Source organism: Passer domesticus, chromosome 4 (assembly GCF_036417665.1).
Source record: "Passer domesticus isolate bPasDom1 chromosome 4, bPasDom1.hap1, whole genome shotgun sequence".
Lineage (NCBI taxonomy): Eukaryota > Metazoa > Chordata > Aves > Passeriformes > Passeridae > Passer > Passer domesticus.
Genome location: NC_087477.1, coordinates 2,457,246 through 2,473,460, shown reverse-complemented (window position 1 = coordinate 2,473,460; position 16,215 = coordinate 2,457,246). Strand labels below are relative to the sequence as shown.

Genomic DNA, 16,215 nt, shown 5'->3' with positions numbered 1-16,215 from the left:
CTTCAGTATGAAGTACACAGGCATTCTGTTTCTCAGAAATCATTAAATATGTATAAATTGCTCGAGTCTGCACAGTTAGTTTCTGAGGGTCTACTGGGGATCTTTAGAGACCCTGGGTGTTCACTGAGCTTTTGGCCTTTTGTTGACCTTTCGTTGTGGTCTTCCATATAGTAGTCATTTTCATCTTGGTTGTCTGAGCAGCAGAATGTGTTCTTGAAGAAACTGTGTTGTTCTGGCTTGGCTTGGGACATAGAGGGTTTCAGAGCTTTCAGAGTTCCACTACCCACTCCTCCCTCCTAAGCTATATGCAACAATCCCTCACAGAGATCCTTTCAAGATTTGTCTTGGAAGTCTCACTTCTAAAACTAATTTTCTTTTCTAGGATAAGAATGTTTGTTATTACAAATATTTGCAAAACATCTCATGAAAGCTGAAATACAATGAATTATCACACACAAAAAAATGCAAACAGCAACAATTCCAGCACGGGTTATAAATACTTCTGTAAGCCTTTAAAGGTCTGGTAGCCATGAGGAAAGCCAGTCCCACCTAGAGTGGGGACTTCTAGTCTTCTCCCATTCTTACACTCCTTTTTCTGACTGATGATATGCCAGATTGCTGGATATCAAATCAACAGCATTCTTGTAACAAATCCAGCAATTTGTAACCTTTACTCAGGGCTCAAGGCAGTATCTGTCTTTAGCACCACGTCTTTTGTTCCAGGAGTACCACCTGTTACTTTAAGGCTCTGTTCAGGGATAACCAGTGACCTCCTTTTTGTGCTGAACCAGACATAACCATGTTGGGCACATAAACTATCACTTTTCTTTCCCATTTATTTTCAAGTATATTCTATCAATCAGGACCATGGTGGTTCCTGCTCTGAGGTGCACTGACCATGCCTTGAGTACATTTTTTAGTTATTTTTTGAGAAATACGCCCAAAATACCACAGGGTTTCTTCCTTCGTTCCCATTCTTTGAGCTAAATATGGGGCTACTGTGCAGGGCAAAGGCACTCATGGATGAACAGTGCAAAGGGTTCCATCAAATCTGGTAACTCCAGAGCAGGGGTTGTCATCAATAACCTTTAAAAGGTATGGAAAGGCTGTTGGACATTCGAGTCCAGTGTAACAACCTCCATGGATTCCTTTCATGGTTCATACAAAGGCTTTTCCAACAGTCCCTAACTGGGGCTCCATAATCAACACAAACCAGTCATTCCCAAAAAGGCACGCAGTTCTTTTACAGATCTGGGCTCTGGTGTTTGACAAATTACTTCCTCCCTTTGTGTCCCCAGACTACCCTGTCCTGTGAGTGTGGCAGCCAGGAGTGAGACATGGGTAGATATAGACATGGACTTCAAAACTAACACAAGATATCATTGAAAATGAACTTTGGATGGTAATACTCAACACATTTTAACCTACATGCTTTATTATTTCTCCCTGTAATGCCTGGACAACTTATAGCTAGCACTTATTTTTGGTGCCAGCTGACTGAAATCTGGAATGATCTTGGGTATGGGGGAAATGACAATAAAACCATCATAAATTGAATATAAAATGTTTTTCTACATGTGTCAATAACTTCAATGGCCACTTGCAGTCAGCACAAATGTCAGCCTAGAATTTTGCTCGGGGCCAGCACTGGCCTTTCCATGTCAGCTCCTCCTGCAGAGGCTGTGGGGGCCTGGGCATGCTGCTGGCTTGTTTCCTTTTAGGGGACTGGGATGAGGAAAGGTCGGGGGGTTTTGTCAAAGAGATGATGTTTGAGTGACCATGTACGTGCTGGAAGACTCACAGACTGAAGGGCCCAGGACAGGAGTGCCCAGTGCTGGGAGGGCTGCACCTTGCTGCCCTGGTGAGAGGTGTTAAGCTGCTCCTTCGCCTCCGAGAGAGCCAAGTGCAGCACTTTAGTGCAGAAACCCTTCACTAGGCCTGGTTTGCACAGCTGCAGCACCTGGGGTTGGTGGAGTGCCCCTTTCTGCACTTGGAAATGGGCTGAGTCAGTCATGGGCCAGGGCAGGGCATTCCCCACCTGTGCCCATTGTGAATTCCCTCTGCCCCGACTGTGACACGTCCCGCTCCTCAGTGACATCCCGCCCAGCCTGGAACATGGAACTCCCCGTTTCCAAGGACACGTGGCCATTGTCACCAGCACACGGCAGGACCGCTCAGACCCTTCGGCGGCTGCAGCCAGAGCGGAGGTGTCAGAGCGACAGCGAGTGTTGTTCCAGCTTTTGTGGTTCCAGCACTTGTTGTTCAAGAGGCCGATCCACACACTGAGTGGAGGTAATTATTTAGAGTTCTGGGCAGAAAGGGGGGGCTCAGGGGCAAATTCACAAAGCCAGCACCACAAGAACCAGAGTGTCTTAGCATTTATACAATCAAGCAAAGAAAGGAATTAGTGTTCATTTACTGCAAGTCTCCTAGTTATTTTCATAATTAGTATTGTGTCTGCTGTTGGGTAATTTCCTCTCACTTCTCATGGTCAATAGTCTGCATGCTCAGTCTCCCCCTTATTCACAGTGAGGTTTCTGGAGTGGGTGGCCATGGTCTGCTCCTGCTGGAATGGCCTTTTACCCTGTCACAGCTGATGCAGCACAGTTGCTGTGTTGGCTTCATCAGTTTGTTCCTTTTCTCGGGGGTTCTACCAAATGTCCTTGTGCCCATAAATCCTGCATTCTTTGTGTCCACCATCAGAGGTGCATCCTTCTTCCCAAGCCTTGCTAACCTCCCCTGTGACTGAGGTCACTGAAGGCTGTCAAGCCCTACACCTCACCAAGGCAATTGAGCCAACAAGTAACCTGCCTTTCAAAGGCCGGGCCATCCCTTTGAGCTTGGTGGCTGCTTCTTGTTTCATGGGGGTAACCTTGGTTCTTCTTGATGAGTCTTGAAAGCCACCAAGGCCAAACATCCAGGAACACATTTTGCTAAGAAGGATTTTGCATTTTGCAGCCTTTGCAGCAGGATCAGTGTCTGTGGCAGCGGGAGCAGCCGAGGCAGAGCGGGATGGCGGAGCTGCGGGCCTGGGCAGGATCCAGCGTGTTCCGCAGGGCCCCAGCGCGCGCTGCATCCCGCAGGGCCCCCAGCAGCACTGCCGTGCCCGTCAGGGTGACCCAGAGGCCCCAGGACCAAGAGGTGAGGGGCAGCTGTGGGGCTCTGTGGGCTGGCAGCGGGTGGGGGCTTGGCCATGGTGTTGCTGTCAGGTGCTGCTGAGCCCGCGGGACCTGTTGGGCAGGGCTGGGGCCCCACGGCTGCTCCAGGGCCCCTTGGAGCAGCTGCCCGGGTGGGAGCCACTCACAGGGATGACCCGCAGGAGGTGCCAGAGGAAGTGGGAGGTTCTCTGGTGGATGTGGCACTCAGTGATGACACTGAGGAGGTGCCAGTGAAAGTCAAACGTTCTCCATGCTGGGACACTTGGGAAATTCATGCCTGGGCATGGCTCTTGGCCAAAATGCATGGATTTCTCATTGTTCCACGTTGTACTGCACTCACTAAACATGTCAGGGTAAAGGAAACTCTCTAACAGTATTTTCTAGTATTCGGAAGAGGTATTAGTATATTCCCAGCTGTGATGCCTAGTGGAGAACTCCAGCCACATGCACATCATTTTCAAAGCTTTTCCACTCTTTGATACAGTTTTAGCAAACATAGAAATTAACCTTAATTGGTTCTAAATTACAATTCCACTAAGTAATATTCTATCTTCTGTTTCGTATTGATGTCTCCTTTCTCATGCTAATTAGTCCACATTTTCCAGTCCATTTATCATACCTTTTTAGATTTTATCTCAGCCAATTGTGCCTTCAGAATGAAGCAGTTGGATGGCAGCAGTTGTTTTTGTTAAAAAATGTACTTAGGCTGAAAAACATTTTAGAGATTTTTAAACTCTACTGGAATGTGACACTTTCTGTACTAAATGATGAGATCAGCCAAGTAACCCAAATTTGGTATATCTGATTTACCAAGGAGAAACTCTTTCCTCTTCACATCTGTGAAGAATTGCATCAAGAGCTGAGGAAAAGAGAAAGGGTTTTCATGCCTCTTGAGAGTCGAAATTCACCTCATGCAGATGAAATTCTTCTTGGAGCTGATTCTAGGATGTACTTCCATAGTGCCAGATAAATCCCAGTGTTGGGTCCTGCCCCGAATTCTTAATCTTTTTGTGAACCACTCTCACCTGGATTGTTAGCTGAGCACTGACCAGTTCAACTGTACTCAGGCACTTGATTTCAAGGGAAGCCTGTGCCTATAAATTCCAGCAATTGGGAAAGGATGACTTGCTACTTGAAGGCTTGGCTGCATTAGAGGCTAAGTGAGGGTCACTCTCTCAGGGCACTTTTGTAGCTGGCTGCTTTCAGAGGGAGAACTGTGTCAAAGCAGCCCTTTTGAGTGATGGGACAGCAAACCTTTGCAAGTGCAGCTCTTGTTTAAAATGAAGGGCCTTGTTAATCAGCAGTGATGATCTTCAGTAGGCTGAAGATTTTACAGAAAATTTCTTCTTCCTTTTAGCCAAATGCCAGCAAGGCGTCGCACAATGGAAGTGCACAGGATATCAAATTGTATAACCCACTTGGAGGTATGGCTGCCTTTCATATTTTGCTCAATGTCTGTAAGATTTTCACCTTGGCAATTCATTTTTGCAGCATATTCTTGGGACAGGGGATGTCTTGTGTTCAGAGCTCTCAGCTGGAGGTGGTTTGGCCTCAGGTCAGCCTTGCATTGTCTTCTCAGTGCATTCAGGCACTGGTTTGTTTTCTCCTGAGAAAGCCTGCCAGTCCTTCCTTGTTCCCATACTGCTTGATGGGCTGGAATTTGGAGCATGGAGGTCAAGGTTTGGACCACCTTATGCACTTAAATTCACAGTTGTGGTAGCTAATGTTTTGGATTTACAATTAGATTTTGGAGTACCTAGGCATAGTGCCTATCCATAAGAATTAATTGCAAATTGAAAGAAAAATGACTGTGAGGAAGTCGCATGGAGAATTTCCATAAAGTCATTGTGGAGAACCATGCTTGATTTAATTTTTTTTTGTCTTGGTCATTAATAAGTCAGTGTTGTCATATTACCGTGTTGGGTTCTTTTCAAGGAAATTGGAAGGAAGGCATTGGTGTCATCTTCCCAGTGGATTCCATCGCTTCCCACAAAGCACAATGTGCTTAGGGTCTGCCATTTGTTGTTAACCTGTTCTGAGTGCTGTTTCCCCAAGGAGCCTGGCTCCAGGCAGACACCAGGTGCACATTCTCCTTGCAGGCACTCAGTGGTGCTGCCTGCAGCAGTGAGCTGAGCCAGGTACAGCCAGCTGCCCTGAGAAGAACAGGCTCTCACCTGGCTGTGGCTGTGGTCACTTGCCTGCAGGGACATCCCTGCCCCTGCAAGTGCAGCTCTTGCTCTGCCTCAGCCTAGTGCAGAGCATTTTAAAGCAGCACCGTGGTGGCTTTTTGGAGAGACAACACTAAACTTCTGAATTTCTCATTCGGGACATTCTGTTTCACATGTGAATGAAGATTTGTGTGATTCTTGGTGGTGGTCTACTTAGATCCTAAGGGAATATTTAACATTCAGTAACTGGGGTCTGAGGACTGGCAGTAGTGAGACAATTGTGGAACTTGGGGCCACTTCTGCTTTGGGCTGGCACAGAGAATCTCAGGTGAGACAGCTCTGGTTGCTGAGAGGGTAGAGCGTGCCTTTGCAACATGTTCCATGCAGTATCAGTTTGGGACTGGTGTTTGTCACAGAATCAGAGAATATGTGATTTGGAAGGGATCCACAAGGACATGCAAGTGCAGCTCTGTCCCCAGGAATCCCACCAGGTGCCTGTGGACCTTGTCCAAATGCTTCATGAGCTCTGCTGGACTTGGTGCCATGAGCCCACTAAGGGAGCCTGTCCCAATGCTTGACCACCCTGTGGTGAAGAACTCTTACCTAATTTTCATCCTGATGCTTGGTTATGGTTTCAGGTAATTTTCATTAGAAGTCATTCAGGGGTATCATTTTGGGAGGTCTTTTGCTTGAATGCTGTGGGAAGTTTCTGTACCTACATCGGATTGAACTTCTCAAAACACTAGCAGTGCCCCCACTCAATAACTGGCATGTTTACCTTGTTCTAAGTAATTGAAGTGTGTGATGTTTGTGTCATTAGGTTTGCAGGCAAATATCAGAGAGGCATGGTCCAAGGAACAGGAAGTGGAGAAAGGTATTAAAAGTTTGACCTACATTGAAAGATTGAAGGAGCGTGTAAAGAAAGGTCAGTCTGTGTGTGTGTGATGGAAGAGACAAAGCTCCCGGATGTCTCACCAGGACTCAGAGAGTCTCCATCAGACATCAAGCACGAGTTCCTGGTTTCAAAGCAGTGCCTGGTGTGTCATATTCCCTCCCTCGACCTGCTGGCCACGCTCCCCCTGGTGCAGCCCAGCACATGGTTGCCTTTCTGGGCTGCCGGCACATGGTGCCAGCTCATGCCTGGCCTCTCATCCACCAGCACCTGCAAGTCCTCCCCACCTTCATCCCCAAGAGTGCCTCAGTGCCAGGGCATGTCCCAACCCCAAAGATGCAGCACTTGGCACTTGGCCTTGTTGAATCCTATGAGGTTCCCAGGGCCCCAGTTCCCAAGCTTGTCCTGGTCCCTCTGGATGGCATCCCATGCCTCTGGTGCTGGCAAACTTGCCAAGGGTGCATTTAATCCCACTGTCCGTATCATTCTTGACATAGCTCACTGCTTGAGCTTACAAACTGGGGAAATCATATAAAAGCACCATGCATAAAAGTAATTTTTCATAAATACCACCCCTCCAATATCATTCCTTTACCAGGTATTTTTAAGGATTGTTTCTGCCTAATGCTTTACTGTTTGGATTCTTAAAACTGATCTATAAATGCTGAACAAATAGAGTTTCATCAGACTCGGTACATCCTTTTGAATCAACTTCCTTGCCTTCTCCCAACCCCCATTTAACATCTCTTTTTGTGTTTTTCCTTTACTGAAGTGAAAATACCAGAGCTCAGGAGAGCCCCATGCAGCTCTCCAGATCTTGTGCCTGAGAGGAAGAGAACGATGCCCACGAACTCTGCCAAATTCTTCCAGAGACTTTCCAGGACTGTTTCCCAACGACCCATCAGAGACAGGGTGATTCATTTACTGGCTCTGAAGAATTACAAGAAGCCAGAGCTACTTTCCCACTTAGAGAGAGAGGGAGTTGTGGAAAAGGACAAGGAATCTCTTGGAAAGATCCTTCAGGAGGTGAGATCCTGGAGTCGCTGCCGGCAATGCTAACTCTCAGCTGTCTTACTTCAGGGTTTCAATTAGAAACTAATGAGAGGCTTGGGAAATGCTCCTGGTTCAGATTTTTCCATCAGCTTTACCCAGTTTCCCCCCAACAGCAAGTCCATGTGAAGAAAGAAAGAAACCTTCCAAACTTGGGAGGCATTGTTGTATTTTTCTAGAATGGCTGGCAATGATAAATTCTTTGTAATGTTCTTGCTTCTCATACCTTTTTTTAATCCTCTCTTTTCCTTGCACTCTTTAACTGCTTCATGGAGGAACTTCACAGGGTGAAACTCTCAAAAGGATGAAACACTTAGCTGAGGTCCTTAAAATATCCTGGGACAAATGTCATAGGAGAGAATTTTGGTAGCTGCCTAGGGCAGTATTTCACTTGAAGGGAGTTGGTGGCCACTCGATGGTACTTGGCTGCTGCTGGGATCTGTGGGGATTGCTTTCCAGGGGAGGGTGTTTCAGGCCAATCCTGCATGATAGAGATGGTTCCCAGCTTTGAGCACAGGGGTGCTTTGCTGTTGTGTGATCGAGTCTTCAACGTCCTTGGCACCTATTATTATTCTGTAACTTTTCCAGCTGTCCTTTTAGTTCCACTGGTATTTCATTATTTCTTTATAATTTCTACAATTTGCATTGATGGAAGGATTCAGTGGCTGTTTCCTTCCTTTTTCAACATTCCCCATCCATGTAGGCTGTTGCTGAATTATGCAAGCATTAAGTAGCATATCATGTAGCAATATTTCCTTTTTAGCTATGAAAGAAGGGATTATAGGATTTCAAAGCTCAACTCCTTAGAAGGTAAGAGGTGAAAAATTTTTCTCCTTTCCCTTTTCTTCTTGTTAATGTTTAAGGAGATTTTGAAGAAGTAGTTTCATGTTTGCAGTGTGAACTGCCTCAAGGTACTGGTTTGCATTCTGAAAGGGCTGTGTGAACAGCACTTCATCCTGAAAACTATTATTCACATTTTTCTTAACTTCACAGCAGGTGGCATTGTTTTTGGGTATAGATGACAAACCAGTAGGGTGAACTTGCTGAGCTCTTACACTCACAGCCTTCCTTCTCTTCCAACAGCCTTAGTTGTGCTTTTAAGAGGTGAATTCCTGATTCTGGGTATCTTGGTTACTTTTTAGCTGTTGAAGTGTAGCTCTAGGTAGGTTATGTCCTACAAGTGTTCCATAGGAAGCTGTAGTTTCCTTTGAGCAAGCACTTCAGAAAGAAAAGCAGTCCTGTTTGCAGAGACAAATGCCAGCATTCCATGGAGCTTCACGGGATGGTGAAAGCATGCCCCATTAGAGGCCCAGGCTGTGCTCTGCCATGGCAATGCAGCTGGGTCAAACAAGAGGGTAGCCAGTGTCCTCCTGAGGGTGGAAAAATATGGATTTGCCCATGGAGATGATGTTCTTCAGGTCTTACTCAAAAGAAAAGGAAACAGAAAAGAAAAGCCTGGCCTCTCCTTGTATTTCAAATGGTGAAGACTGAGAGCTGTGGCATAGGGGACTTTGACTCTCAAAGCTGTGTTAAAGACCAAAAAACCTGGATCCCTGCTGCAGGGAGAGGTTTTCATAGCATCCATTTCCTCCATGCTTGCAGCACTTTGGCATTTACTTACCTCCCAATTTCTAGCGCCCAAATGGACCACACCTCTTTAATATTGTTACCTCTTACATGTCAGCTGCTTTGTTCTTCACATTGAACAGAAGTTCAGGAAAACTGGTGAATGATTTTCTTTTCAGCTTTGCTTTAGCTTTGCAGTACCAGTTTTACATCTGTAGTCTGCCTTTAGGTGAAATGAACATTTATGTTTTAAATGTCTGTCCTTAGGTAGCCAACCTGGATGCAAATGAGAATTCTTTCAGCTTGAAGGAACATTTCTTTAAAGACATTCAGGAAGATTGGCCTGGCTACACTGAAAGAGATAGACAGACATTGGAGGTGACCCTTTCTCAGTAAGTTCAGTCAGGACAACAACCATTTCAAAAAGCCCTCTGGGAAATGAAGGTCTGTTTTCCCTGTGAGAAAAGAACGATGACTGTTGATAGTTTTGCTTTGTAACCTGAAATGTTGGACCATCCTTGCAGAAAACCAACTCCATCTCAGAATGCCACCAGCACCAGCCAGTCACCATCTCTGGGACCTTCTGAAGGAGATACTCCACGCAGAACTGCTCAGGTATTTTGTGAATTTTTTAAACATTCTCTACTATGAATGATGTTCTATCCCACTTGCTCCTGGTGTCCAAGCTGTGATATGAAGCAGTAGTGCTCTCTTTATATTGTATGAACCTGAGGCGTGTACTTCCAATGGGATTCCTGTATAGTTTTCCAGATGGCTGCAATGTCAAAGCCTGCAACAAGCTTGCACACGTGACTTGTTTCTCATGGTGCATAGGAAACTCTGCTAAGGACAAGATGTGGACATGTTTTTGGTACCTGGCTGTGTCTGTGCAGGGTTCTTGAAGATATGGCAGTTATAGTACTTAAAACATGCACGGACATGCCAGGGCTACTGTTTGAAGAGAAATCTTAGGGAAGTCTAGAATAAGGACAAATTCCCGTAGTGAGGCATTTGTAGGAAACTTGTTTTTCTGTCCTAAGCAGCATTTAGGCTCCCATTTTGATTCAGACTATCCCATGTGTGAGGAGAGGACTCTCAATAATCAGGGAATACCTCAGACTTGTCAGGCTTAAAATCAGGACATGGTCTGTTTTCCTACCAATACAAGAGGGCAAGGCAAACCTTTTGAAAGAATCTTGGAAAACATTGTATGAAAAGGTTAGTTTCCTAAAGATTAAAAATACTCTTTAAATAGAGAAGGGAGGACACAGCTCTGTTTTTCCCTACTCTTTTCCCAGCCAGAGCAGGAAATGTTGCAGGGCCCAGCATCCTCTTATGTTCTGCCTCCTTGCCCACAGGATTTCTGTCAGCAGGCAGGCACGGAGCTGTGTCTGGCACTTCTGCTCTGAGCTGCTGATGTGCACGGACAGGAGCAGTGTTTGCTCGGTAGGGAAGAGGCTGTGATCCAAGGTTTCCTCTGGAGAACAGCAGGAATGAGACCTGCAGCCAGACTGGCGCTTCTCTCTGTTGTTATCATCTCTGTTCTGGACACGCTGCGATCGGCACTGCACCGGCGGCTCCTTGGGGCTGCTTTAGGGAATCGTGTGGGTGTGTGACAGCAAGAGCTGAGTGTTTTCCTGGTGTGTCTAAGGCGAAACAGGGAGCAAGATAAAACCAACCTGAGCTCCCCATTTTGGGGAAGCCTTTGATAGAGGTGCTGAAGGGAGTGTCTTTGTCCCAAAGCCTTTGAGCTACAGACTAGGAGAAAGACTTGCTGAATACTGGGGTGAGAAAGTAGGGATGAAATAGAGAACATATTTAGCTGCAGCACTCCTTGTTTGACAGGCTGTTTTAGGTAAGAAAGGTGTGTTTTCAACCATTGCCAGTTCAGAAATGTTGCTCTTCCAGAATGGGAGCAAAACTAATCGGGATCATCTTTGCAGAAACGGCCTCTGGCTTTTGACTTTCTCAATCCTGTGATGGGCAAGAAGCAGAAAATTGACCAGGAGCCCAGTGATGTCCAGCCAGCAGCTGGTGGCCACTCTCCTTCTTTCTTGGACCTGCCTTCCACATCCTGTTCAATTTTGAAGCTGTCTCCAAGTGTCAGATTGATTTCCACTTCCACCCCTGAAAAACAACAGAAGAATAAGGTTCAGACACATTCTGGATTCCCAGTGTCTGCCAGGGTGCAGGGGAAGACTCCCAAGTCCGAGGGTGAGTAAACAGAATGAGACAGGGTAAAAAAATCCCATCCTTTGGATTTTTATGAAATGCTTGCCATGATCAAAGCCAAAGAGAAGAGAAGAGAGCTCAGGACCCAGGCAGAAAAGGAGTCGCACAATCCAAGTGCAAAGGGTATTAAACTGATGGACCCCTTTTAGATATGCTACAATTTCATTTTTTACTGGATATCTGTATGGTCTCTTAGTAATTTCCAGCCTCTCATCCACCAGCACCTGCAAGTCCTCCCCACCTTCATCCCCAGGCATGTTGCAGTGCCAGGGCATGTCCCAACCCCAACGATGCAGCACTTGGCACTTGGTCTCGTTGAACCACATGAGGTTCCCAGGGCCCCAGTTCCCAAGCTTGTCCTGGTCCCTCTGGATGGCATCCCATGCCTCTGGTGCTGGCAAACTTGCTGAGAGTGCACATATTCACACTGTCCATGCCATTCTTGACATAGCCAATGCTTGAGCTTACAAACTGGGGAAATCATATAAAAGCACCATCCCTAAAAAGAAGTTTTCATTAAAACATCTCGTCCAGTATCACTCCTTTACCAGGCATTTTACTGCCTGTTTCTTTTTGAATTCTTTTGGATTTGTAAATGCCCAGCCAATAGAGGTTCAACATTCTTGGTGCACCCTTTTGAATCAACTACCTTGCCTTCTGCAAACCTGCAATTTGAACTCTTAGTTTCTGGTTTGCCCTCACTTTAGGAGAAGAAGCAGAGGTCAGAGGAGCCCAACAGAACAATCCATGTCCTGTGCCTGGGAAGAAGAGGATGGTGCCTGTGAGACTTGCAGACATCGACTGGAGCGGCTGCGCTGCTGTTTACGTATTAAGTTTTGTTTCGTCGGGCCAGGGTTTTATGAGCCTTTAAAAGAAAACTTAATACACACAAAGGATAGCTCAGCTATTACCTTTGGAGGCAAATAATGAGCAGGATGGCTTCTGCTGCAGTGTTGGAAACCAAACTGTTTAATAAAAGGAAAAACAATAAACAGAAAATCCGATCCAGGTACAGAGGTCTGCTCCTGGTAAAACACCTTCACAAAAGCCTCGCAGTTTTTTTTGTCTTCTCTTTTTCTACCTGATGGCCTAGGCGGGATCTTTTGGCTCTCATCCAATTAGGTGACCCCAAGGTTTTAGTGAAGTCTCTGGGGTCCTATAAGGTGGCTTTTCACCTGATCGTTGGGAGAAACTTCTCGGCTTTCTTCCTTTTTTGGGGGACAAAGGCTAGTTTGTCCCTCTCTCATTGGGGGCATCCCCCTACACTCCTTCATCTCACCCTTTACTATACATTTAGAAAGAAAGAGGAGAAAGGAGTATAGATTAGAATGCCAATAATTTTTGCTGCCAATTCTCTATCTTAACTTTGGTGAAGTGTTTTTCTAGGTAGGCTTCAAATTTCTGGCTATATGTGTGACTTTTACATAGAGGTAGGTTTAACAACTTTTTTATCACAACAATAACTACAAAACTTTTTCAGTGCAAAACTTTCTTGTAAACAATTTTAACTAATGCAAACTTAGAAAACAGTCTTTGCTTCTATCCGTGGCTCAGTTGTTTGTGCATTCTTCTTCTGGTGCCGTCTGCTGCTTTCGGATCGGCTGCACTTGTGGCTTGACATTCTTTGCAGGGATCCATCGAAGACCTGTGTTTGTAGAAATGCATGCAAACCCCCGGCCCCATGTTACAAGAGGATGGGGTCCTGAAATCTGTCCTGTCTCTGGATCCTTGATGAAGACTGGTGGTCTTTCCTTGAGCTTTGCCTGACTGGTATTGCTGAAATGCCTGAAAATTGGTGGTACCTGCTCCATAAAGGAATTGTTTAAGAAGTTAAAAACATATACAGCTTTATTCAGCCTCTCTATTGTAGAAAGCACTTCTGTCCCCCCTTTCTGTCTTTCTAGTATCATTTTCAATGACCTGTGTGCTCTTTCTACAATAGACTGGCCTGTGGAAGAATGTGGAATACCTGTGGTATGTTTGATACCCCAAGTTTTGAAAAACTCTTGCAATTTATTAGAAATGTAGGTTGGTCCGTTGTCAGTTTTGACTTCTTGAGGAATACCTAGGGATGCAAATGCTTGTAAGAAATGTTTAATCACATCTCTACTTTTTTCTCCTTGATGTGCAGAAGCAAAAATTGCTCCTGAGAAGGTATCTATTGATACATGTATATGTTTGAACCTTGCAAATGACTGATATTGAGTGATGTCTGTTTGCCATATCTGCAGGCTATTTAAGCCTCGAGGGTTAACTCCTGTTGCTATTGCTGGTATAGCTAATTTCTGGCAATCTGGACATGACTGAACAATTGCTTTTGCCTGATTCTGAGAGATGTTAAACATTCTTACTAAAGCAGGTGCATTTTGGTGATAGAAAGCATGGCTCATTCTTGCTTGTTCAATAACATTAGGAAGTGTGTGCTGGATTGGCATGGCTAACAAATCAGCCATGGCATTTCCCTCTGCTAAGAAACCTGGAAGAGAAGAATGTGAGCGAATGTGCATTACAAAGTAAGGTTCTTGTCGAATGGAAAGAAGTAAGATTAACTGTTTGAGCAAACTATATAACTGATCATTAGCAACTTCTTTTAGCAGAGATCCTTCTGCTCTTTCTACCACACCTGCAACGTAAATTGAATCTGTTACTAAATTAAAAGGAAATGTGAATTTTGAAAAGACCCGTACAACTGCTGCCAACTCTGTAATCTGTGCAGAACCATCTACTTCCTCAATATCTGATTCCCATTTTTTTGTCTCTGAATTTTGCCAAGCAATCACAGATTTTTTAGACTTCCCAGAACCGTCTGTAAAAAATGTGATTGCCTCAAGGGGTACATTACTTCTTAAAGGTTTATGAATTAATTTTAAAGATGAACTTAATAGCTCATGTTTGGGACAATTGACTGAAATTTTTCCTGCAAAATTTTCCAAAGCAAATTGCATAACTTCTGAATTTTGAATTAACCATTCTAAGTAGATGGTTGTGACAGGCAGAAAGATTTCTGCAAAATCTCTTCCTGCAAGGGAAAGCATTCGAGATCTAGCCTTGATAATCAATTGTGAAATAATTTCAGGGCAAGTTGTTATAGTTTTACCCAATTGACGCGATAGGAAAACCCACTCTAAGATTATCAGATGGTCCTTCTTCTCTAGATCCCACTGGAATATCAAACCATGAAGTTGTGGACTCTCCCCTAAAACTGCAAACAAAAAGGACAGGTTAGGATTATACCGATGAGCCTGACGTGACTGGATGGCTCTCATCACTTTCTCTAAAGCATTTTGAGCTTCTTTGTTGAATTCTCGCGGTGAGTTTAAGGCTGTGTCTCCTCTTAACAAATCTGCCAGAGGAGCCAAGTCCTGATTTGAAAGGCCTAGTAGTGGACGAAGCCAGTTCAGAGTGCCTACAAGCTGCTGCACTTCATTCAAGGTCTTTGGATTTGTCCTTAGCTGGAGTGGCTGCGGAGTTACCGTTTGTTCTGTGATCCTGTATCCTAAATATTTCCAGGGAGGAAGTGTCTGTATTTTTTCTTTTGCTACAGTGAGTCCTGCTTTCTCTACTGCTGAGATGACCTGATCTGTTGTCTCCTGCATTAATGCTTGGTCCTTTGCTGCTACTAAGATATCATCCATGTAATGTAATATGAGAGAATTTGGATATTGTGCACGAACTGAGGAAAGTATTTTTGCAACATACCACTGACATATACTCGGCGAGTTGCGCATTCCTTGTGGTAGAACGAGCCAATGATATCTTTTCAAAGGTGCTTGCTGATTTATGGATGGGATGGAAAATGCAAATCTTGGTGCATCGTCTGGGTGCAAGGGAATATTGAAAAAACAGTCTTTTAAATCAATAACAGCTTCCAATCTTTTGGAATCATAACAGGAGAGGGTAAACCTGGTTGTAAAGAACCCATTTCTTGAATTACTTCGTTAATTTTTCTGAGATCCTGTAACAACCTCCATTTCCCACTGTTTGGCTTTTTGATTACAAAAACTGGAGTGTTCCAGGGACTAGTAGTTGGAGTTAAATGACCTTTGGTTAATTGTTCCTGCACTAACTGCTCTAAAGCAGCAAGTTTCTCTTCAGGTAAGGGCCACTGGCTGACCCAAATGGGTGTGTTAGATGTCCATGTAAGTTTTAAAGTGTTATGTCCATCAACAGCTTTTGTTAAAATCCAGTTTCTAACCTGAGATGCCATTGTGATAAAATGTCCCGTCCCCAAAGAACTATATCAGCTCCTACAATGAATGGTCTTGTGGTGGCAACACGACCTTCAGGCCCCTCAAATGTGACTGCGTGCGAGCTTCGAAAGCTCTCACAGTGACCACCAATACCTGCTAGCTGATCCAGCGTAGGCACGATGGTCCAATCCTGTGGCCATTTCGATCTCGATATCAGAGTGACGTCTGCTCCGGTATCTATCAGGCCAGTGAGGGTGATGGCTTGCCCGAGGTGCTTCAGGACACAGGTGAGCTGAGGCCGCCCGCGGCTGATGTGCCTGGTCCAAGCGATGACAGCTGTGTTGTTCTGTGACTCTGGTAGGAGGAAAGCTTGCGCTATGGTTAACCCTTTGGGTAAAAAACATGGAGGGTCTAGACACAAAGCTAAGACTGTAATTTCCTGTGAACAGGTGACAGACAGCACAGTTGGAATGACATAAAAACCTTCTGCATGGGATCTGCTCACTCCCACGATGAGGAACTGACGTGGTTGTGGTTCAGGTCCCAGCTGTCCTGTAGACACTGTGTGAGCAACAGCATTGGTTAGCATCACTGGCTGGGCTGTAGACAGCTCCAGTCTGGTACCTGGGGACATTGTGGTCGGAAGTCCTGCAAGGATGTGTTGCAGTTCTGAACTTGGTGGCCTGTGGTGGTCTCTGGCCTCTGGTGCAGTGGTTTTTGTATCATTGCACGCCACTGCCCCGTGCTGGACTGCACGTTTCCCGGCAGATGGTACGAAAAACCCTGTGCTGGGTAAAAGCTGTTAGTATTGTGACAGAAACCTCTGCATCCACTGTTTCTTGGCAATGGCCTTCTGCGGGTCCTAGGACATCCCCTTTTAAAATGACCTCTCTGACCACACGAATAGCACGAGTCCCTTGGAATTTGTTGGTTCTCAATTGCACCTTTGAATGCTATTA

The 16,215-nt window shown here is 45.2% G+C and overlaps 1 protein-coding gene across 1 annotated transcript; it reads left to right on the top strand.

Annotated features, from left to right (window-relative positions):
• The first annotated feature begins 3,100 nt into the window (after window positions 1–3,100).
• On the top strand, window positions 3,101–11,937 carry LOC135299812 (RNA polymerase II elongation factor ELL2-like). Its single transcript, XM_064419236.1, has 8 exons — window positions 3,101–3,141; window positions 4,516–4,582; window positions 6,147–6,251; window positions 6,991–7,244; window positions 9,102–9,226; window positions 9,359–9,449; window positions 10,778–11,048; window positions 11,774–11,937. The coding sequence occupies exons 4-8, from the start codon at window positions 7,059–7,061 to the stop codon at window positions 11,935–11,937; spliced, it is 837 nt and encodes a 278-aa protein (XP_064275306.1). The 5' UTR covers window positions 3,101–3,141; window positions 4,516–4,582; window positions 6,147–6,251; window positions 6,991–7,058.
• The last annotated feature ends 4,278 nt before the right edge of the window (window positions 11,938–16,215 follow it).

Excerpts from the sequence above, each read along its gene's own strand:
- LOC135299812 (XM_064419236.1), top strand. The coding sequence starts at position 7,059 with ATGCCCACGAACTCTGCCAAATTCTTCCAGAGACTTTCCAGGACTGTT. Across the intron at positions 9,450-10,777 it reads CTCCACGCAGAACTGCTCAG|AAACGGCCTCTGGCTTTTGA; the intron begins GTATTTTGTGAA and ends TCATCTTTGCAG. Across the intron at positions 11,049-11,773 it reads GAAGACTCCCAAGTCCGAGG|GAGAAGAAGCAGAGGTCAGA; the intron begins GTGAGTAAACAG and ends CCCTCACTTTAG.